Source organism: Electrona antarctica (genome assembly GCF_951216825.1).
Source record: "Electrona antarctica genome assembly, chromosome: 10".
In the NCBI taxonomy this organism is placed as follows: domain Eukaryota; kingdom Metazoa; phylum Chordata; class Actinopteri; order Myctophiformes; family Myctophidae; genus Electrona; species Electrona antarctica.
The window spans coordinates 30,761,421-30,786,259 of NC_136791.1; the positions used below are offsets into that span (position 1 = coordinate 30,761,421).

At 42.4% G+C, this 24,839-nt stretch overlaps 1 protein-coding gene across 2 annotated transcripts in view; it reads right to left on the reverse strand.

Moving 5' to 3' along the window:
- The window catches only part of disc1 (DISC1 scaffold protein), a gene marked incomplete at its 3' end in the record, with an annotated part of 83,840 nt that overhangs the window by 35,367 nt on the left and 23,634 nt on the right, over positions 1 to 24,839 (reverse strand). For both annotated transcript variants that reach the window (XM_079511783.1, XM_079511782.1), the window contains exons 7-9: positions 19,920 to 19,974; positions 2,564 to 2,666; positions 1,802 to 1,990 (exon numbers count right to left, since the gene is read on the reverse strand). In XM_079511783.1, the coding sequence (XP_079367909.1) occupies positions 1,802 to 1,990; positions 2,564 to 2,666; positions 19,920 to 19,974 (347 nt within the window). The remainder of the gene's footprint in view (positions 1 to 1,801; positions 1,991 to 2,563; positions 2,667 to 19,919; positions 19,975 to 24,839) is intronic.

Sequence of the window (24,839 nt, forward strand, 5' to 3'; positions counted from 1 at the left end):
CGTCTTGTCAAAATACATTCATCTCTCAACACCAAGCTACCTCAAGAAGGGTTGTAAGCTAAATTTTGTTACAATTATGTTCGGAGTGGGTACAGAGAGAGCAGAGAGGCTATAATAATGAAATATTTTGTCACATCAGTGTTCCCTTCCTTGATAGGAAGCGAATCATTAATAAGGATAAACGATTGTCTTCTGATATTTCAATTGCCTGTAATCTCCTTAAACAACTATCAGTATCAGATGATAAAAAAAGAGTCACTGGCTAACCAGCAGTCCCAGATCCTTACCCTAAACTTAACCGCAACAAAACTTCTGAAGTAAGACACATTTCTCAGCAATCAGACAATAATCATCACCGAAACCCATGCCGTTGCCTAAACCTGACCTATTGTCTAACATAATGCACAACCACTTTTCATCTTACAGTATAAACAAGCGTAAATGTGTATAACCAATGCTGCAACACAACAATCTTAAAGCTACACATGAACTTTGATCAGCTCAACTTATTTTAAAGTTTTATCCCACGATTTTTGTAACCCTTTTTTGTCACCCATGTGTCAATTCTCTAGTGTAGTCCTGGGCACTACACTCCCTCTGCCAACCTGGGGAGAGCAACGGACAGACCTTTCATGCATGAGGAGTCCAACTCCAAGCCGCTACTTTTCACCCAACACGAGTTTCCCCGCTTGGACGCAACGTGTGGAAGGAACACGTTATTCCAACCAGTTCCTTTCCCCTCCAGGGGGAAAGGCAGTATAGAGACCAGGTTTACTGCATGTTTTTTTGTGAGGGTACCTACCCTTTGTGAGGGTACCTACCCTTTGTGAGGGTACCTACCCTTTGTGAGGGTACCTACCCTACGGAGAGAACATGCAAACTCCAGACAGAAAGGCCCTTTCACAAACCGCCTAGGGTATGGGCACTGATGACGCGGAGGAGAGAACACGCCCCCAGCGCCCACAGTGTCCCCAGTGGGAATCTAACCGCTGGGGCCTCAGCTGTGAGGCGACAGCACTACCGACTGCGCCACCGTGCCCCCGCTCCACTACATTATTATGACTATACCCATCATGGGTATGATCCTGCCAGTTGCAATGATACTACTTGCTCGTCCAGTCCAGTATAGGACTAGTGGGCAGTGGGGGAAAAGTACTCAAATATGTCAGTTAAAGTACCAATACTGCCATGTAGAACTACTCCGTTAATAAGTCCAGAATTACAACCATTTTGCCTTGCCCCCATATTGCAATTTCTGGAATCCCGGAGGAGGATGTAGTTTTACCCAAAAAGCAACTTAATGTTATTGCCTTTGCCTCATTAATCGTCCGCAGGAGGATACTTTTACAGTGGAAGGCAGAGTCCCCTCCCTCGGCTAAATCATGCTTGATTGACGTTATGTCCTTTCTGAAACTTGAAAAAATCAAATTCACGATTCATAACCATTGGCAACCTTTAATATCGTATGTAAGCAGTTTAAAATCACTTTCACCTGACTGAAGACACATGGTGTTGGTGCGCTCTGGTGGTGCAGATCTCTACTTGGTGCAAGATATATAGCCTAATATATCAGACATCATTACACATGAGGGTCAAGAAATGAGCCAATTAAGCTCTTACAAGCTTTATCTCTCTATAAGTATTTTTAATTATTTAATTATTTTACTCTTATTTTGAATTTGCACATAATGCAGGAGGCAGCAGGACATTGCTTTAACTGAGAACGAGTGCTTCCAAACTCTGATGTCAAGATGGCCGCGGTCTGCAAATGGTCAATAGTAGGTCATGGTGTTTGACTCACCATGCTGCGCTCCTCTCTGCTGCAGCTCCTGCTTGAGGAGCCGTTGCTGCTCCTTCATCCTGGACAGCTCCTGGCCGTTCCCGGAGCTCAGCGCGTGGAGCCTCTTGGCCAGCCCCTCCAGCCGGTCCCGCTCCGCGCACATCGCCTTGATCTCGGCCCTCAGCTCCTTGGCGCTGCCGAAGTCGTTACCTGTATATACAACGAGGGCGGCAAGGACGTTATAATAGCTTCTTCCACCGTCATTAACACCTTGAAGGCCTGGGGTTATGTAATCCATTAAATCAGAGCGCCCAGCGATTTATAGCAGCGGAGCACATTTAGCGACGGACCGGATGTTATCCCGGATGGGGCTGATGTAGCTTGATGTAGCCAAAACAGAGTTATTAACGCTTTAAGATTTTCAATCTCGTCGGCTAAAATGGGGGGGGAACATTTTCGATGATGTTCTCCTGATGTTACGCAACATCGAATGTTGCGCAACAGAGATCCCAGTCTGTGGAGCGATGTGATCGGTTTTGATATCAATAATCTCTGTCCTATTAATCAATCTCCGTTTAGGGCATCGCACAGAATTAATGAATAGGACGGAGACGTCCGTCTGGGGCCCTTAAACTGTTAATGGGAGCTCCGATCGCTGATGCGCTTAATTAAGTCGAGCTAATGGGAAGCGATGGAGGTAAATGAGGTAAATAAATAAAAAGGAGAGAAGTGTGTGTGTGTGTGTGTGTGTGTGTGTGTAGTGGAGGAGGTGTTCGGGGTCACCTGAGATGGCCGCCAGTTTAGCTTCATGCAGAGCCAAGAGCTGAGTCTCCGTCTCGCTAACTTTTCTCCGTAGGCTGCCGGACAGCCTTTGGCTCATGACCACCTGAAGAGAGAGAGAGAGGGAACAGAGCAAGAGGAGGGAGAGAGAGAGAGAGAGAGAGGGTGAGCTCCCTGAAACTGACCGTTCAGGCACAAGGGTCCCGAAGGATGCACAGCATGCTCGCAACTCAACACCCCCCCCCCCCCCTCTCCCGGCTGTAACGACTCACAGAGTCTAGGACGGTTATTTTAAATAAGGCAAGGTGTTTAATGCCAGAAGTTGTTTTATTATTCTCTTTTGTGGCATACAAGTTGAAGTTATAGTGAAACAGTCTTAAGGTTACCAGCCGTAACACCGGCGTTCGTTCTTATTAAACTTTACAGATACATTTTCCTTCCTTCCTCTTTCTGTGTCCTTTCTGCTATGAATAATACGCATGTGGCGTGTGAAGGGCCAACACGTTACTCTGTCCATAACCTTTAAAAAACCGACAGAGAGGCTTTCTTTCTTTCTTAGACAAGGGAAATATGAAATGCCCATACAGGATGTCGTTAGAATGTCACGGAGGAATAAAAGGCCGTGGGTGCCATGAACCTGCGGGGGGGAGGTGCACTGAGGGGCTGATGACTGTCATGCAGCCCGCCTCGCCCCCACCTCTGGAGTAGCCGGACTATTTCCAATACTTTCTACTCCACTACATCTCAGATCCAAACATGAATACCATACATAGTTTTTATAAATACTGTCACAGTGCGCATCTACCCACATATTGTACAATCATATTGCATTAAACATTCATAATCTCTTTGTAGAAATACATCTTGGTAATGTTAAATTTCGATGCGTGCGAAGGGCGTCCATTTCTTAATAAATTGCTCATTTTGTAGCCTCTCCAAATAAGTAATTTCTTCCATATCTCTAATTTATTTTACTTTATTCAGCCATTGTTTGTGGGTTGGAGGGTGTTTTCCTAGCCAATTTATTGTGATAGTCTTTTTGGCCGCTGTTAACATCTGGAGGAGGTATGTGGAATCGTAAATATAGTCCATATGGCCATAATGCTATATTCTGTCAATAACTACACTACATTTTGGTACTACAGGTTAAGTGGAGTCATATTGTCTGGTCAGAAGTGCTTGGGTCTGGGGAGCAATCAGAATAGGAGTTCTCATGAAGTACCCTGTGGCTAAAGCTTTGTTATACTGCTTGGAGCTTGGTCACAGGTGTGAATCAAAACACACAGTGGGACAGCCATTTGTTGTCTCTCGGCCATCTGTTGATCTGTATGTTAATTTTAACTCCACCTCTGAATTCAACTCTGTCTATGCAAAAGTATATCATGTCTGTTACTGCAATGTAATAATCACTAATTCAGTGTTAGCTGGCTGGCTACGGTCAGTCTGCTGGGAGCTCCTGCGGGTCAGGGCCGCGGGACGCTCTCTCCCTCTGTCTTTGATTGAATAAATGGTCAACTTGGATCTTCAGTTCATCTCTCTGCCTGCCTGTTCTTCCTCCGATCCGATCTGATGCTTTGACGAGGTTTTTCACTACTCTACAAGTTTGCTTTAGCCTAGTTCATCTCTCTAGAGTTTACTACGGTTTAGTGAGTTTTAGGGTGTGAAGATACGACATAGATGGTGCCGACCCGGTCGTGTTGATGCATTTTTTGCGTCAGGCGGGAGGAGGCACATAGATGTTGCCCTGAAACCCGGTGTCTTTGGTGCTTCCAGCGCCAGGCAGAAGAGGGCCAGCGGGGGATTTTTGGATATTTCAGTCTAATTTTGGCGGTTGGTTTGATTTTTCGGCGAAACGGCGTTCGTCTGCAGCGGGAAGACGTGGTCTTCTCTTCGGCGACGATGGGGATGACGATGGCGCGAGCGGTGCGCTCCGGATCTCCAACGGACGGTGGAGTGCAGACCTGGACTCGGGGAGGGAGAGGCCCTCCACAGCGCGTCGACGGGGAACAGCTTCTCTTCACGTCTCGGCGGGGAGCGGCGAGTCTCCGAGGCAATCGATCTACACGGCCTTCACCAGGCAGCGGACCGAGGGTGTTCGTCAGCGGTCCGTGCACCGGGTGGGGAGAAGAGGGCGCTCAGCTCAGCGTGGCTCGATTCATCAGCGGAGGTGGTCGCGGACGGACCACGGGTTCATTTCATTCTTCAGAAACAGCGGATCTGCAAGCTCGTTTTGCGGCGTTTCTTTGTTTCGATGAGGCCTGTAGCTACACGTGCGTTCATGTTTTTCTTTCCAGTCATTTATGTGATATTTCATATTCATATAATGTCTGGAGGGGGGAGTATGGTGCTGTGTTGGATGGGACAATGGAAGGAGAGCGGCGACGACGGTACGGAGAGAAGTTTGCAACTTTCATGCAGCTTCTGTTTGACTCGATCGCATGGCTGTAAAACACATGAGGTGAGACAATGAAAAGAGCAACATTATAAGAAGTTTATTAATAACAGATGGAGAGATTCAATAGTCTTTATCTGTATTCAAAAAGTGTGTCTAAATGTGAGTCTATTCAGCGTATATGTAGGCATACGTTGATGTTTGTGTGTTTTGTCGATTTAAATTAGTTAAGAAGTTGATTCAAGAAATAGAGTCTATGGGGTAATTTGGAGAATGTTTAAATAATTTTAGCTTTATTGAGATTAATTGATGCTCTGTGTCAGACGGCCGAGATCCCGGTGCCACTCTCATACGCTTCAGTATAAAATCGTCTTAGAATTAGTAGAGCTGATTATTCTTTTCTCGTGTTAAATTTAGTTTACGATAATGTCAACTAGAGGCAGTTAGGGTGCCACGACGTGCAAAGATTTCTTTGTTATTATTGAGAGAACTTTTGCCTTTAAACGTGAGGGAGTTAGCGTTCATCAAGTAGTTACTTGAAAAGTTAGGGTCAGGATAAGTAACGTAACCCGATAGTACCCTGGTTAAGTTGAACTGTGACTTGTTAGTCTGAAGCAGGAGGTGGCCTCTGGCTAGGATCGTATTGGCATCGGATCTTATTTTGCCCCACTCCCTTCCCCGCATCGCGCTCACCAAGCCTTTGAAGGAGTAGTTTCAAAATATAAATGAATGTATCGAACATGTCCGAAAAGCTTATTTGAAAATGAAGGTTATGACTATGTTTTACTCTTAATATCATATTAAACTGGGTGTTTAGTTATTAAGATTGAAGGTCAATAATTATTCCAAACAAAGTGGGAGTTTCAAAGTGAAACAAAGGGGTTAAGACGAAAGTGTTGTGGTGATTTTAATGTCAGTATATGTTTAAAGTTTCAGTTCTATCATTGATCATGTGGTTATGTGAAATTCGTTTTAAAAAAGTGATTTGAAGTTACAGACAGGGTATTGTGAGTGTCGTGATGTGTCGAAAAGTGATGCTAGGTGTACATTGATGAAATTGTAAGTAGAAGAAGAATCATTTAGAAGAACGTAAACATGTAATTTGAACCAGTTGTAATCATTCTGGGAACTTTGTGTAATGTTGTCATTTGTTGTTGTTTGTCCTGATGTTCGGTAGGCTGTGATGGAGTCAAAAGGGGGGTGTACTACAGTTGAATATGGACTATATGTATTTTTTATGTATGCCAATCTTGTGATTGTCATAAGGGGGGAGTGTGGAATCGTAAATATAGTCCATATGGCCATAATGCTATATTCTGTCAATAACTACACTACATTTTGGTACTACAGGTTAAGTGGAGTCATATTGTCTGGTCAGAAGTGCTTGGGTCTGGGGAGCAATCAGAATAGGAGTTCTCATGAAGTACCCTGTGGCTAAAGCTTTGTTATACTGCTTGGAGCTTGGTCACAGGTGTGAATCAAAACACACAGTGGGACAGCCATTTGTTGTCTCTCGGCCATCTGTTGATCTGTATGTTAATTTTAACTCCACCTCTGAATTCAACTCTGTCTATGCAAAAGTATATCATGTCTGTTACTGCAATGTAATAATCACTAATTCAGTGTTAGCTGGCTGGCTACGGTCAGTCTGCTGGGAGCTCCTGCGGGTCAGGGCCGCGGGACGCTCTCTCCCTCTGTCTTTGATTGAATAAATGGTCAACTTGGATCTTCAGTTCATCTCTCTGCCTGCCTGTTCTTCCTCCGATCCGATCTGATGCTTTGACGAGGTTTTTCACTACTCTACAAGTTTGCTTTAGCCTAGTTCATCTCTCTAGAGTTTACTACGGTTTAGTGAGTTTTAGGGTGTGAAGATACGACAGGTACACCTTTTTCCTACCTTCAAACCGCCTAGACCGGCACTACTCCCAGAATAGCTGTCTTGAAATCTTGTGGTATCTGAGTGTCAAACACTCTGTTAATGTCATTAAAAACATTATTCCAGAATTGCTGTAACTTAGGACACTTCCAAAAGATATGCGTATGGTTACCGATCTGTTCACCACATTCCCGCCAACACTCAGTTGTAGGAGTAGTGCCTGCTCTACCAGTCAATAATGGAGTCTTAAATCTGCTTACAATTTTCCATTGATATTCTCTCCAAGAGTTAGTTACTTATGCACTTCAGTGCAGGCGTCTAGCCATTCTTCTTGTGAAATCTCTTGTTGTATTTCTGCCTCCCACTTGGCTTTTATATAAAGACAATTATTGGGAACCATTTCTAGCAGAGTTTGATATAAGATAGAAATTACTTTGGTGAATGAGCCATGCTTTTGTATGTCCATAAAAAGAGATTCCAAACTCGAAGGGGTTCGAATTTTGTCCCAGTCATGTCTTAGTAAATAGTGTCTTAGTTGGAGGTTGAGTGTTTACTTATAATGGTAGACTGGGTTGGGATGGAGTTGCTTTGCAGGCTGCTGATCCACTCTAGATCTAGACTCTAGAGCGGATACGGAAACGATGCACACTCGTCAGTACGTGTGAAGTATCGGATGTGGTTTTCATTTAGTCTGTCATTTATGAATTCATACACAGTAAAAGCCTTAGTGTTCATTTAATTCAAATGAGTGTACAAATGGAACCAAGTGGACCCATCATGATGTGTAGCCTACACTGTACAGTACACTTTTCAGAGTTAAATAAACACTGTAGAAAGTGTGTGTGTGTGTGTGTGTGTGTGGGGGGGACACAGCTAATGTTGAAAATCCAAAGTAAGACTTTTGGGGACAAAAGATGCAATTACTGGGGGCGAGAAGAAAAAGTAATAAGTAAAGTAATAAGTAACTAGTTACTTTTGGCAGGGAGTAATAAGTAACTATATTACTTTTTTTTTAAAATACGTAATACTATTACTGTTTAAGAGTAACTTTGACAACACTGGTGACTAGTTACTTACAAAACATGCATTAACCAGTTTAGACCTATACACATTTCGGCTATTTTCAAATTATTTGTATACATTTGAAAACTTGAAATGAGACGTTCTGCATAAAGAGTACTTGTACCTTACTTTTGGTACTTTAAGTACACTTTGACGCCAATACTACTTTTACTCAAGTCAATTTGGAATTCCAGATGTCACAAAGTACTTCTATGTTGCAGTATTGATACTTTTACTTAAGTAAAAACTGAGTACTTTTTCCACCACTGTCCACCACCGCCGCTCTAGCCTTGCGTTGCCGCCGCTCTGCCCTCTGAACCATGTGTTCTTTGCCACGAATCCACTTTGCATTAATAAAGCCTGATTTATACTTGGTTGCATGCCAAAATAGCACACACACCGTGATGCATTGTGAGCTTGTACATCTGCTGTTTTCAGTGCACAACACCTGCGCACATGAACTAAGTATAACTAACACAGGCTACGTATCCAGATGAAATTCCCATGATGCACTACGTTCTCCCACTTCAAAGAGATTGTGGTGGTGGTGGTGCGTGCGTGCGTGCGTGCGTGCGTGCATGGCATGGCTCTGAGCTTTGTTTTGAAAACAGTCAAAGTGCATCATTCAGAATTGCACAGAACCTCAGCAGAGATTTCTTCACACCTAATAATAAAGGTTTGTTTTGAGACCCCCTTCATAATTCCATTTCCTGTGCAGTGGGAGGGAAGAAAAGCGTTTAATTAAAAAAAAAACGGATGTCATTAAAAGTAGGGTCCATAAATATTGTGATGTCACACTTAGGGAATCCAATGCAAGCTTGATAGAGGGAGGACACGGAGGATCATGTCGGTACACCGTCTCTTCCAAGCATAGATTCATCTTTTCATAATGTCTTTAGTTTCTGCTCCAGACACTGCATAGCACAGCCATCTGACCACATGGCTTTCTGGAGGGCATAGTGACATTGTGGACCTGCCCCCCCCACCACTGCTGGGGCACCCTCTCCTCTCCTCTCCCTACCTCAATGCTGGGGCACCCTCTCCTCTCCTCTCCTCTCCCTACCTCGATGCTGGGGCACCCTCTCATCTCCTCTCCTCTCCTCTCCTCTCCTCTCCTCTCCTCTCCTCTCCTCTCCTCTCCTCTCCTCTCCCCTCCCCTCCCTACCTCGATGCTGGGGCTCCTCTCCTCTCCTCTCCCTACCTCGATGCTGGGGCTCCCTCTCCTCTCCTCTCCTCTCCTCTCCTCTCCTCTCCTCTCCCTACCTCGATGCTGGGGCTCCCTCTCCTCTCCTCTCCTCTCCTCTCCTCTCCTCTCCTCTCCCTACCTCGATGCTGGGGCTCCCTCTCCTCTCCTCTCCTCTCCTCTCCTCTCCTCTCCTCTCCTCTCCTCTCCTCTCCTCACCTCCCTCCCTCAATGATGCGCTGTCAAATTGTCCCAAAGCAAGCCACACATAGCATGAATACCCTATATACTTTGTCCTCCAGGTGTCTATACTGTATCTCCCCCTACACCACCACATTTCTTTGCCACTGTGATGTGTTTTGAGCGTATTTTTGTGCTATCCTTTATTTATAGCCTAAATGCCTGGCTGATTAAAAAAGAGATCTCCTCAAATTGTTTTACAACACAATACCATATAATTTTCCCCTCACTGTATGTGTTTCTTTTCCCTTTTTACCTCCTTTATGATAAATTCCTGTTCTGTTCTTTGGCTATATAGAAGTGTATATTTGTACGTGTCTAAATGTTTTGATGAATTGAACAAGGTGGACCCTCTTGTAAACAAGTGTAATGCTTTATTGGGTTGTCCACTCACAGTTAACAGTCTTTGTATTGAGTTGTGCTTGAAATGTACTGTAATTCTGCAAACTGTTGAAATATTTCAATCAATCAATCATGTTCATCAATCAGCAAAATATAAATTAGCAATACTCCATGCACACGCAGGCCTATCATTGTTGACATGTGACAAAACTAGTTCTGCCAGAATTGGCCAAAAATGACATTCGAATATTCCTTTTAAAACACCACATAGATTCGAACGAATTTGGCGGGTGGTGCTGAGAAATGCGCTCTTAAGTCTTGCAAGATCAAATGAATGATTCATAATTATCTTAATAGCCTAATTTTTGTAGTTTTAGTTTACGTGGCACAGAGTCTCGCCAGAACTCACACAGCAATTTTATTGTTTATTGTTGTTCGATTATTCTTTAATTTTTTACATTCGAGTATTCATTAGAATATGGAATATTCGTTGGCAGCACTAGACAAAACCATGCTGCCATATATTCTGTGAGTGTGGAGTTACATGCAGTACAGTACACCTACTGTACATATTTTATCCATAGGGTAGAAATGCATACAGTAAACCAGTTAGATCTTTCTCTCTCGCTTTCGAAAGCAACACACACACACACACACACACACACACACACACACACACACACACACACACACACACACACACACACACACACACACACACACACACACACACACACACACACACACACACACACACACACACACACACACACACACACACACACACACACACACACACACACACACAACCACCACCCCCCCGCCAGGCTAGGACAAGGTAATGAGGCAATTTTCTGATGTTCATAGTGGCTCCAGGCTATGTACAGGAATATAGATGTTACTCATCATAGCACTGCATATTTCCATACTGTTACATTACGTTTAGAGAATGGAACTTATTCCCTCGTTAAATTGAAATGTAAATTAGCTGTCCTAACACAGGGATTCTCAGCCTTTTGGGCTGGAGACCCCCGAAAATACTTTGCCGATGTCCATAAAGTTGTATGCATATACATAGGCCTATGTATGCATATACATAGGCCTATGTCTCACACAGGTCTCCACCAGGCCTCCTGCTGGTGGCGCTATAATAGGCCAATGTGAAAAGGGTGCCATTTCTTCTTACGCCTTGGATGGCAAGGGTGATTCGAGGCATTTTGCTCCAAAAATGTGTTTTGCAAAATTCCACCTGTTGGTGGCGCAGTAGTGTCACCACCATCCGTGAGCAACCCCATGCGCAGTAGTGTCACCACCGTCCGTGAGCAACCCTGTGCGCAGTAGTGTCACCACCGTCCGTGAGCAACCACGTGCGCAGTAGTGTCACCACCGTCCGTGAGCAACCACGTGCGCAGTAGTGTCCGCACCATGAGCAACCCCGTGTGCAGTAGTGTCCCCACCATGAGCAACCCCGTGCAGTAGTGTCACCACCGTCCGTGAGCAACCCCGTGCGCAAGCTCGATATTCATTCAAATACGTTCTGGATTGCAAACTACATGGTAACCCTTGACAAAGACAATGGGAAGAGCATGGAGCGAAAAGTGTGAGTAGGCTACAGTACATCCATAAAGATACTTGACCCACCGCCACTTGCTGTTCTACCAAAATCACAATGAGACTGTATGAAATGCCATCGCCATGTTTTAAGAAGGCCAGGTTGCACGGTTATTTCATGAATAATATTGGATCAGATTAATATGAATAACACTGAGGAAAAGTTATATTTCATTGATATTTCATGTCAATATAAAAGCTCTTTTAAACCTTTTTACCTGACTGCAGCTATAAACAACCTGAAACAGGCTGAGGGACACAGATCACTTGCCATCTTATATTAGACGAATTGTTATAGAAATATAATTCCATATTCCATCAGCCTTGAGGTGAATAGCAAGCTGAATTGTGCAACTATTACTCCGGGGCTCCACCGGGCGCGTCAGCGTCGCGTCTCCGTCACCGTCAGGGAATGTTCCCTTTTTAATCAATGAAGGGTGGCTCCACTGCCCGCGTTGCGTTGCGTTGCGTTGCGTTGCGTTGCGTGACTGCATTACAATTGCCCCGGTTAGTTTTTTGACGCACGTTGTCATATATTAATGTGATTGTTCATCATCATAATAATGATATGTGGTTGTGGCTCACGGGCACCCGTAGCAGCCTACATTTAACGACAGTGCCGTAAAGCACTATCAGAGGTTGACAGGTACCCGGTCTGTCTGTACTATGTCTGTACCTGCAGTGCTAAGAGTTATAATAAATATACTGGAACATACAGTCGTTGTCCGCCTCATCGATACATCACATGGTGTCAGAAAGTAAAAATCGGGAAACGGAAGAAGTGAACGGTGAACGCGATGGCCCAGTTTCAACCTCCACCGCATCTAAGTTTGCAAGGCAATCTTGCTGAAAACTGGAGGAGCTGGATCCAAAGGTTTGAGATATTCTGTGTCGCCAGCGGAGTCGCAGAGAAAGACGAAAAAGTGCAATGTGCTACGTTCCTTCATGTCGCGGGAGAAGAGGCGATTAAAGTTAGCAACACTTTCGTCTTCGCGGCGGCGGAGGGAAATAAACTGGACGCGCTGAAGAAAAAGTTCAAGGACTACTGTGAGCCTAGAAAGAACTTGGCATATATAAGGCACATCTTCTTCACAAGAACTCAGAAGCAGTCGGAGCCAATAGATTCCTATGTGACGGACTTGAAGGACAAGGCGAGAGACTGTGAGTTTGGAGATCTGCACGATTCACTAGTACGTGACCGAATTGTGTGTGGCATAATCAATGACCAAGTGAGAGGCAGACTGCTAAGAGAAGGAGATTTGTCTCTAGAAAAAGCCATTGATATATGCAGAGCAAGTGAATTAACAAGTACTCAAGTCAAAGCACTGACGGAAGAAGTTGAAATGAACACTGTCAAAACGGTCAGAAAAAAAGACTTTAGAGTAAAACTAAGGGCAGAACAGACCGGGGTAAATTGCAATCGATGTGGGTTCAAACATGGAACCAATAGATGCCCTGCTATGGGCCAGATTTGTAACAAATGTCAAAAGAAAAATCATTTTGCCAAAATGTGCAGATCACAGAGTCAGTCAGGCTCATGGAAGCCACAAGACAGATCACAGAGTCAGTCAGGCTCATGGAAGCCACAAGACAGAAGAAGGATGAATGCTTTAGAGCAAAGTGAAGAGGAAGATGACATGTTCATTGGCACGCTCCGTGTGGAGCATGAAAAACACATCAGTGTGATGGAGTCTGTTGCATCAGAAAATAAGGAAGGAAAATGGACGGAAAGCCTGAGAATTAATTCAAAAATTGTGACCTTTAAATTGGACACAGGCGCAGACTGTAATGCCATGTCAGTTAACACATTGAATGCTCTTGACGTCAGAGGCAGGCTCAGAGCCAGTAAGAGCAAACTGGTTGCTTTCTTTGGTCAGAAAATAGCACCACTGGGCAAAAGAGCTCTGACATGTGAATATAAAGGAAAAAAGCACAACATTGAGTTTGAAATCACACAAGAAGAGGTACCAGCTATACTGGGCGGGGCCACATGTGTGAAACTAGGCTTAGTGAAGAGAGTGCATGAAGTGAAAAAAGAGGATGACATCCTTAACCCTTAGAAGATGAAAGACGCCAATTGGCGTCTTCATCAGAATTCCGTAAATGATCAATGACGCCAATTGGCGTCTTCACAGTTTTTGATGAATCTAAACATATTAATATGCTCCGAAGCGCTGTTTAAATTCCTGAGCTTATATTCCAACTACATTACCCAGAAAACCCGTGTCACGTGACACACGTGTACGTGTTGCCATTGGAAGCTGGTCCCACCCCCTGTAAACAGTGGGGGCAGAGGGAGTCTTCATAGTTATCATTGTTTTGCCTGTTTGCCGTCTCGCCCGAGCGATTTTCTAGCAGAAAAAGTTGAAAGCAGTACTATTTATTTGAGCGAGTTTTGTGGTAGTAGTATTGATCCATACGCGTCCCAGTCGCCTTCTCCAGGCGGAGTAGCCCTGGTCCAGTGCTTACAGCGAGACTCGCTGCTCCCTCCCTCCTTTTTTCATTGTCTCCCCATCGTCGTCCGATGAGCTATACCGGGAAACCATTGAAGAAGACGATCAACCCGGAATGTTTTGAGGTAATCTTATTGTAGAAAATGCCCTTCTATAGTGATCAGAAATCATAAGATGATCGCTACAAATAGATGCTTGGATAATTACTACTACTAGTCAGATCATGACGCCAGAATGACTCACCACGATGGCCCCCAGCCATTAGCCAGCACCGAAGGTGCTGGCTAATGGTGTTGGTCGGTGCATTGGTGCTGGCTAAGGGCTGGAGGGGGGGTTGGTGTTGATCGGTTGGTTGGTGCAGTACAAATGTATCGTAGCAGGCATGCACGCATGGCAGTACAAGTATTTTATATTGTAGCGTGCCTTATAGGCGATCTGATCTTTAGAGTAATGTTCGCTCCTTTTATTTACTGTCTACAAAGACGGAGAACAAACATGCATCGTTTACTGAAGCAACGCGTGGTTATGATGACGTTGCTACAAGGATCGGAGGGGGGACGGGGAGTGAAGCTAACAGTAGCGTATTATATAAGATCTGTATGACGTTTCATTGACGTCTGCGCTTGCATGATAATTGCATTCATTGTATATTGTATACAATCATGATTGTACGTTGTTTAGTGTGTCTCCGTGTGATGATGATGATGACGATGATGTCAGATAGCCTACGTCCCCCCCCCCCCCCCCCCCCCCCCAACTGGCTATTGGCCGGGCTGACTACAGCTAAATGTTTATTTTTTATATATTTAGAACTGGCATCAGATGAGGAGGATGATGATGATGATGATGAAGACGAAGAGTCAAGACTGCGATGGAGTTCTCCGACACTGAACCGGATGCATTCATTCATTTCAGTTGTTGTTTTTTTTAAATTTAGCCTACACACACACACACCGTCAAGAACAACTGGAATGCAGTGGTTTGGGGACACTGGGGAGTTTGGGGACAACTGTTTTGTATGTAGGCCTATTTATTTTCTGTAATATTTATTATAATTGTATTATGTTAGTCATAAAAAATAAAAGACAAGCTTTTACAATGAGTTAGACCTGTCATGGCTATTTTGTTCACTAGTCTGAGGTTTATGGTTTGACTAAGCGAGTTTCAACTGTGATTTACTCTGTAACGGTAGATGGTAAGAACCCCATTTTTTTGTTATAATACAGTATACATTCAAGTCTATATTTTGATACATATCATGGGCACAAAGTCATATCAAAACAATGTCCTTGGATGAGTTTTTTATCAAAACTGTTTCTTCACAACAGGTTTTTGAGATACATGCATGAATAGACACGGTACTGGTAAGACTATGTAAACATGGTATATATCAAAATGTGCGTTAGAATGTCTAATTTTACCCCAAAAAAGAATTGAGTTTATATGATGTTCCATTTCAGAGCTAGGGGGACTTTTAGCTGGATAGGTCAGATTGATCATGACTGACCATGCTATTTATAGATGGCAAAATATCTACAGTGGTACATGTGAGAAACTTTTTATTTTATTTTAATTGAACTAGACAACTCACCCTTTAAAATGAGATATTGCATGGCTATGTACGCCCAGCAGAAAAAAAGTTATTTAGAAAATAAAACTTCAACCGGTCATAACTTTTTTTGTTGTCCTAGAAACACTACCCAGTGTAAATGCAGGCTCTTTTAAATGGCTTCCAACACCACAACTAAACATTTTATCAACTCAGTTCATTTTTTTCCTGGAAGCAGACAAGCCAAGCTTTCTCTGAAGGTCTTTCGTTGTCACACATTCACAGCAGAGAATTTTCAATAAATCATTCAAAAACGCCATTCTGCCATAGAGAAGTCTAAAAACTATATAGAAATCCATGAAACTCTCAAAGAGTTAAAGAGTTTGAGGATCTGTTCGATGGACTGGGTTGCATACCTGGTCAGCACCATATTCAAATTGACCACACTGTCACACCTGTCGTGCATGCTCCCAGGAGGATTCCTGTGGCGCTTGGAGACAGAGTAGTGGAGGAACTACACCGCATGGTGAAAATGGGTGTGATAACAAGGCAGACAGAGCCAACTGAGTGGGTCAATAGTATGGTCACTGTTGTGACACCTAAGAAAATCCGTATCTGCATGGATCCAAAGGATTTGAATGAAGCTATTAAACGGGAGCACTACCCATTACTGACTGTAGAGGAAGTAGTTTCCCGTATGCCAAACGCCAAGTACTTCTCTGTGCTAGATGCAAATAAAGGCTTTTGGCAAATCAAACTTGATGAGGAGAGTTCAAAACTCTGCACCTTTAACACCCCAATAGGGAGATACAGGTTCCTGCGGTTGCCGTTTGGGATCTGTTCCGCACCAGAGGTGTTTCAGAGGGCCATTGCTCAGATGATTGAGGGTCTGGAAGGTGTTGTAAATATTATTGATGACGTGCTTGTCTGGGGAGACTCTGTAGAAGAGCATGATCACAGGCTCAGGTTGTTATTGCAGAGAACAAAGGAGAACAACTTGAAATTGAACAGAGACAAGTGCAAAATCAGAACAAACGAAATAAAATACATTGGACACAAACTCAGCGCCAGTGGCCTGAAAGCCGATGATGAAAAGGTCAGAGCAGTGACACAGTTTCCACCACCACAAGACAAGCAGGAATTAATGAGGTTCAATGGCATGATCCAGTATCTCGCTAAGTTTATTCCTAACCTGTCAGAAATCAGTGCTCCTTTTTAAGAAAGTTGCTTGAAGGGGACACAGAGTGGCATTGGGAGGAGCCACAAAAGAACAGCTTTGAGAAACTCAAAGAGCTGGTCACAAATGCTCCAACTTTGAAGTTTTATGATGTGAATAAACCAGTAACTCTGTCAGTAGATGCCAGCTCAGAAGGCATGGGAGCAGTCCTACTGCAGGAAGGACAGCCGGTAGCGTATGGGTCAAGAGCACTCAGTGACTGTCAGCGCCGGTATGCGCAAATTGAAAAAGAGTTACTTGCCATTGTCTATGGATGTGAGAAGTTTCACCAGTATGTCTATGGAAAAGTCATTCAGGTCGAGAGTGACCATAAGCCACTGGAGAGCATCTTTAAAAAGCCGTTACATCAAGCTCCAATGAGGCTTCAGAGAATGCTGTTGAGGCTGCAAAGATACAGCCTTAAAGTTAGTTATCGTCCAGGCAAGGAGCTTTACATCGCTGACGCGCTGAGCCGCGCATTTCTCAATGAGCAGAAAGAGGAGCTACTGGAAAAAGATTTGGAGGTGAACTTAATCACACTACCAGTGTCAGAGGAGAAACTGCACAAGTTCAGGTCAGCAGCTGCAGACGACCCCGAAATGCAGTTACTCAAAGACGTCACGCTAAAAGGCTGGCCCAAGGAGAGAAATGCAGTACCAAAACTGATTCAGCCTTATTGGACTTTTAGAGAGGAAGTCACACACACATCTGGGCTGATGTTTAAAGGAGCAAAGCTCATTGTTCCAAGTCAGATGAGACAGGAAATGCTGAGCAAAATACATGAGTCTCACTTAGGCATTGTGAAGTGCAAAGAACGGGCCAGAGACATTCTGTATTGGCCACACATGGCTTCACAAATTGAGAGTCTGGTGTCTCGGTGTGCCACGTGCAAGGAGAACCAGAACAGTAATCCAAGAGAACCTTTGATCTCACACCCACTTCCAGAAAGACCGTGGGAGAAAGTGGGCACGGACCTCTTTCATTACAGAGGAACTGACTTTCTGTTGTGTGTAGATTATTTCTCTAAATTCCCAGAAATAGTGAAACTGAAAAACACCACCAGTAACAGTGTCATAGTAGCACTGAAGTCCATCTTTTCTAGGAATGGAATTTGTGACATTTTAATTAGCGACAATGGGCCTCAGTACGCAAGTGCTGAGTTTAAGAACTTTGCTAACCAGTGGGAGTTCAAACACCTCACGTCCAGTCCTGGTCACGCCCAGTCCAATGGACAAGCGGAGAGGGCAATACAGACTGTTAAAAACCTGTTGAAGAAAGCGGAGGACAGTCGTGGTGACCCATACATTTCACTCTTGGAATATCGCAACACACCGCTGGAGGGGCTAGGTTTGTCACCAGCACAGCTGCTAATGGGCAGGCGGCTAAAAGGAAAACTACCAACTTCAACCTCACTGCTTACTCCAAAAGGATCCGACCAGGTACACAGCAAGCTGAGAGAGAAACAGGATAAGCAAAAACTATACTTCGACAGGCAAACCAAAATCTTGCCTGATTTGCACGCAGGAGACAATGTCAGGGTGCAAAAAGGAGAGACCTGGCAGCCAGCTGTGGTCCTGCACCAACATGAGCAGCCAAGATCTTTTGTTGTCCGTACACCTGATGGGAGACAGTACAGGAGGAACCGAAAACATCTGCGGAAAACAAATGAGGAAACTTTTCATGACACTAATGAACAGGACATTGATATGAACTCAGACTCAGAGACACAAGACTGTGACACAAGTGTCAGCCATGAAACACCAGCAGGTTCACCAGAGCACACAGTTGTAGACCGACCAAACACAACTGGTGAACAATCTGAAACACTTTCATATCATACCAGGTCTGGTAGACAGAGTAAACCACCTGTCAGATATGGGTATTGACTGAATATGAATTGATAATTGAATCTGTGGTTCATGAATTGATACTCTGCACTTAAAGGGTGACAATTGCAGGAATGTAAAGTGATTTTTTTTTGTTTTATGGGCACTTTTGATTACTATGTATGAAATAAGGAAAAAAAACAAAGAAAAAAAAAACACAGCATGTAAAAAAAAGAATAAAAAAAAAAAAAAAAAAAAAGGAAGGAAGGAAGGAAAAGAAAAAACATAAAAAGGGGGATGTCATATATTAATGTGATTGTTCATCATCATAATAATGATATGTGGTTGTGGCTCACGGGCACCCGTAGCAGCCTACATTTAACGACAGTGCCGTAAAGCACTATCAGAGGTTGACAGGTACCCGGTCTGTCTGTACTATGTCTGTACCTGCAGTGCTAAGAGTTATAATAAATATACTGGAACATACAGTCGTTGTCCGCGTCCGTCACACACGTGACGGAGACGCAACGCGTCCGGTGGAGCCCCAGTATTAGGAAGTACAACACAATATAGAATTAATACTGAAAACAACATTAGTATTGTTTTTTTTTTTTTTCTCAGTTCGCTCTTAATACATTTTCACTGTAGCAATTAAAAAACTGCTGACAATTTAGCCTAGAGTTTTGATGTGGTAAGTTCATATACATAAAAAAAAACATCTATTTTTGTAAGCTTTATTTTTGTTTGTATTTTGTAAGGGAGAATATGAGGAAAAACTATGTTATACTGTATGTGCTTTAATGTCTGAGCACTCACACAGTCAAGTACAGCTACAATACAGACACTGACATTATCATCTAGCTGGTATGCCTAATTAATAATCTGGTGACAGGCAGTCAGTAGATACTCACTGCGTTGACTTAGTGTTCTTCATTAGATATTCATAAATCTTTAAGCCGTTGTGTGTTGAGAGGGTTACAGGAATAGATCTGGGCTGTTGGAAAAAGGCTTAAAGCTGCTATAAGCAATAATATGTCAATTTTAATGACCTTTATTTTTTTGGTATTCAGACAGCCAGCAATGGGTAGAACGCTCCCCCCCAAAAAAGTAGTCTCTGTGACACATCTAGGGGCCGCAATCTGCATTCAAAAAATGTCCTAGAAGCTTTGTCATTAGTCGATTTACCTGTCTGCTTCCTGATTGGTTAGTCATTGCGACCGGGTTATTTTGGACCAATGACAAAGCTTCTAGGAAAATCTTTGAATGAAGATTGTGGCCCCTAGATGTGTCACAGAGACTCATTTTTTTTTGGGAGAGTCTTACTCATTGCTGGCTGTATGAATACCAAAAAAAATAAATAAAGAAATGTCATTAACATTTTGAGAAATATTGCTTATAGCAGTGTTAAGCCTCATATATACTTTGTAGTGCAATGGTGACGCTTGCAAAATAACATAAGCATTTTTTTATGTAAGAAAATTTAGCGTAAGAAATTTTAAGTTTTAACGTAAGAAAATGTAACGCAACATAATTTGACGTGACACGACGTGACTTAACATAACATAACATAAGTAACACATAACATAACATCCTGTAAATTAAGCCTTACTTTGGCAGTAGCTTCTTTGATTGACAGATTCAATGCCTGCTCCTGCTCCTGGAGTCTGAAAAGAGAGAGAGAGAAGAGAAGAATATCACAATAACACCAAGCCAGAAGAGAAGAATATCACAATAACACCAAGCCAGAAGAGAAGAATATCACAATAACACCAAGCCAGAAGAGAAGAATATCACAATAACACCAAGCCAGAAGAGAAGAATATCACAATAACACCAAGCCAGAAGAGAAGAATATCACAATAACACCAAGAGAAGAATATCACAATAACACCAAGCCAGAAGAGACGAATATCATAATAACACCAAGAGAAGAATATCACAATAACACCAAGAGAAGAATATCACAATAACACCAAGAGAAGAATATCACAATAACACCAAGAGAAGAATATCACAATAACACCAAGCCAGAAGAGAAGAATATCATAATAACACCAAGAGAAGAATATCACAATAACACCAAGAGAAGAATATCACAATAACACCAAGCCAGAAGAGAAGAATATCATAATAACACCAAGAGAAGAATATCACAATAACACCAAGAGAAGAATATCACAATAACACCAAGCCAGAAGAGACGAATATCATAATAACACCAAGAGAAGAATATCACAATAACACCAAGAGAAGAATATCACAATAACACCAAGAGAAGAATATCACAATAACACCAAGAGAAGAATATCACAATAACACCAAGCCAGAAGAGAAGAATATCATAATAACACCAAGAGAAGAATATCACAATAACACCAAGCCAGAAGAGAAGAATATCACAATAACACCAAGCCAGAAGAGAAGAATATCAAAATAACACCAAGAGAAGAATATCACAATAACACCAAGCCAGAAGAGAAGAATATCACAACAACACCAAGCCAGAAGAGAAGAATATCACAATAACACCAAGAGAAGAATATCACAATAACACCAAGCCAGAAGAGAAGAATATCACAATAACACCAAGCCAGAAGAGAAGAATATCACAATAACACCAAGCCAGAAGAGAAGAATATCACAATAACACCAAGAGAAGAATATCACAATAACACCAAGCCAGAAGAGAAGAATATCACAATAACACCAAGCCAGAAGAGAAGAATATCACAATAACACCAAGCCAGAAGAGAAGAATATCACAATAACACCAAGCCAGAAGAGAAGAATATCACAATAACACCAAGAGAAGAATATCACAATAACACCAAGCCAGAAGAGAAGAATATCACAATAACACCAAGCCAGAAGAGAAGAATATCACAATAACACCAAGCCAGAAGAGAAGAATATCACAATAACACCGAGAAGAATATCACAATAACACCAAGCCAGAAGAGAAGAATATCACAATAACACCAAGCCAGAAGAGAAGAATATCACAACAACACTGAGCCAGAAGAGAAGAATATCACAATAACACCAAGAGAAGAATATCACAATAACACCGAGCCAGATGTGATCTGACAGAGCTCTGCGAGGTGCTTCATGTTAATATGTAAATGAACAGTTAATTGCATGGAGCAGTGAAAGTGAAGTACACACCCAATTAATTCTCCCTCGATTGGCGAGATTTCAGGATACAGATGTCATAAAACTGCATTACTGTAAACTTCATTATCTGTTAATACGGTAGTTACACGCTATCTCTGAAATATACCATGCTTTTATTTATCTTTTGGGTTGTCTGTCTACACTTTGGTAGAGTTGAAATTGGATTAATATAAGGACATCTTTCTTTTGTCAGTTGGCTAAATACGAGTTCAACATGTTTTGGATCTGTTTAAGTTTTACATTTCCTACGTAGATCATTATACGAGACAATCTATCTGAATAGGGTATAAATAAAATGTATAATTATTGTTCTATTTAAATGTATTAGTATCTAGGGCTGCATTAGCCTGGTTAACCACTCAAACATTCCATTCCATTCTGCGAGAATGAAATGTTTTTCAGCGGTTAACCAGGCTAGGGCTGCATGACTATGGCTAAAATGATAATTGGATAATTTTTCATAATATTGTAGAATATTTCACATACAATATGTAATCACGGCAATTATTCATAATATTGATTAATAATTTAAAAAAAAACATTATGATTGTGTGTGCCATATCTTTGACCGCTGTTGACAGATGTTGTGATTCATGTTTTCTACAGTTTCGGGAAAAAAAATGTAAATATGTGTGCTATCTCAGAAATTGCTTGCTTACGTAATTATGCAAACATGTAAATGAAAAGCCATCATTAAGATCACAAGGTAATAACAAGAAACAAAAATGCATTAGTAAACAGAAAAGAATGGAGCATGAAATTCATCGCACTCAGTCTGAAACAGACAGTCCCCCTGAGGCGCGACTAATGCACAGTACAATCCAGCGTGTTAAAACTCACTCAGAGAGGGTACAAATGGAACCGTTAAGCGCTCATTTGGTTCCACTGGGCCCATAATATCATAACAGTCAGTCAGACGGCACCACGGCACTGATGTTGTGTAAACTAACGTTCAGCCTAAACACGCATGACAGCCGAGCAGTGAGATGCGGAAAATGCAGATCACCCTTGTTCTAATACCAGTGACACAGTTGGGAATTACACCTCGGTATTAGCCCTTAAGACCCGGGACCAGATTCTACAAAATGTCTTCTAAAATCATGACAGTTTTCTGAAAAACCTATGTTTCTATATCAGTGGTTCTCAAACTATTTCATGTCAAGAACCCCAAACATTATATGAAATTGGCAGCCGACCCCCATTGAAAATATGTTGTTCCAGGGACCCCCCCAGAAGCAAACATGAGTTAAAAACGTTTGCTTTGAAATTGAATTTTCAAGCTATGAGCTTGTAGATCTGCTATTATTTTTCAACAGCTGTTGAAAGTTTTATAAATAATGGTTAAAGTGGTTCAAAGCTAAAAGGTGACACAGATGCCTTCCAGGTCTCGGTGGGTTAGAGAGGAGAGTCACGCGTTGATGAAGGGTGCGATACAATCAACACGATGACCCAAAGCATGACAACCTGGAGATGTACAGCTGAATATCCAATCTCAGGCCGCAATTTCAATCAGAGGCTCGCTTTTGCATTCCAGTTTGAGGTGAGGACGTGTCAGATATCAAATTATAGCACAGATGGCGGGTCACGCCACTGAGAAGGCGATAAGTACAATTTACATGTATTTGTAAACCGGCGGAAGCAGAAGAAAAGGCTTTCCGTCGTCAGCGCCAGCTTGCTAGGCCATTAACGCATTTAGACCTGACGTCGAAATAAGAAAAACGTTCGCTCTGAAAGAATATATACCTATTCAAAGATTTGTGCCGCATTTTTACGATTTTTCAAAAATAGCAGACCTACAAGTTCATAGCGCGCCACTCGGTGGCGCGCTATGAGCTTGTAGATCTGCTATTTTTAAATAGCTAAAGTATAACAGAATGCTTGAAACACCAAAAGGGGTTCCCGCCCTAAATGGGTTAACGCATTTAGCCTGAGGACGATTCTAAAAACAAATTGTCTTCTAAATCCTATACACAGTTTTCTGAAAAACCATGTTTCTATGTCAGTGGTACTCAAACATTTTCATGTCAAGGACCCCCAAATATATATGTAATTGGCCGCCGACCCCCGAAAATATGTTGTTCCAGGAACCCCTCAGAAGCAAAGATTTGAGTTAAAAACGTTCACTCTGAAAGAATATATATTTAAAAAATAGCAGACCTACAAGCTCGTAGCGCGGCACTCGGTGCCACGCTATGCGCTTGTAGATCTGCTATATTTTCAATAGTCAAGTATACGTAATGCTTAAAACACCAAAAGGGGTTCCCGCCCAGAATGGGTTAACATCAGACGATATGATGCAAAGTATTCATTTTCATCTGAGGAAAAGCCATTAAAATTCAAAACAGGTTCAAGTAGGTGAGAGGGAGGATGATCGCAGGAGACGCATGGATTAAAAGGAGAAAAATAAAGAAGCGGGGGTGAGATGAAACTGTTTGACACTTTCTCTCTGTAACTGCAAATAAGCACTTGAACTGTTTGTCACGTTTCTCTGTGGATTTCTCTGGCGATACGTTGTTGACGTCACACCCTAAAGACAGGACATTTGCTTTCTTTTTACTCCCTGCAGGCAAGTCGCTTGAAATTCTGGGCCCCATGACAATATAAAACAGTGGAGAACAATAACAATATTAATCTTATTATCATCATTATTATTGTCATCACGCCCGTAAATTATGGTAACAACTAACAAAGCAAATAGTAAAATGTCAGGAATGGCAGTGGCTCAGGAGGTAGAGCGGAAGGTTCCCGGTTTGATCCCCGGCTCCCCTGAAGTGTCCTTGAGCAAGACACTGAACCCATAACTGCTCCCAATGAGCAGGTTTGTGTCTTGCATGGTGGGCTCTGCTGTCTGTGAATGTAATGGCACTATATATATATATATATATATATATATATATATATATATATATATATATATACACATACACACACACACACACACACACTAGTAACCACTAGTGATGTAGTCTCACCTTTCTGACAGTCAGTGAAAATGTAGAAGCATTTTGGCATGGGTCATAGAAAGGACCGATTGATAAATGTATGCATCATAAATTGTTCATGATAGTCCTGTTTGTAGGCAATATGCCCCCTAATTTAAGAACAACAACAAATATGAAAGGGCAAACGGCCAGAGATGTCTCACCCCCAGTACTTCCAGTCCCAGACTCAATGTTCTCCTTATATCGAATGAACATTTTAGAGGCTAATCTTTCCAGTGAAAAAATGGCAACAAAAATAATCAAATAAGTCAACCAAAGATATTTGTACAGGATCTCCTCACTGGTGGTCAGTAATAATACATTGAGGACTCTAGCAGGAGAACTCATCCAATGTCACTTCGACTACGCACGCA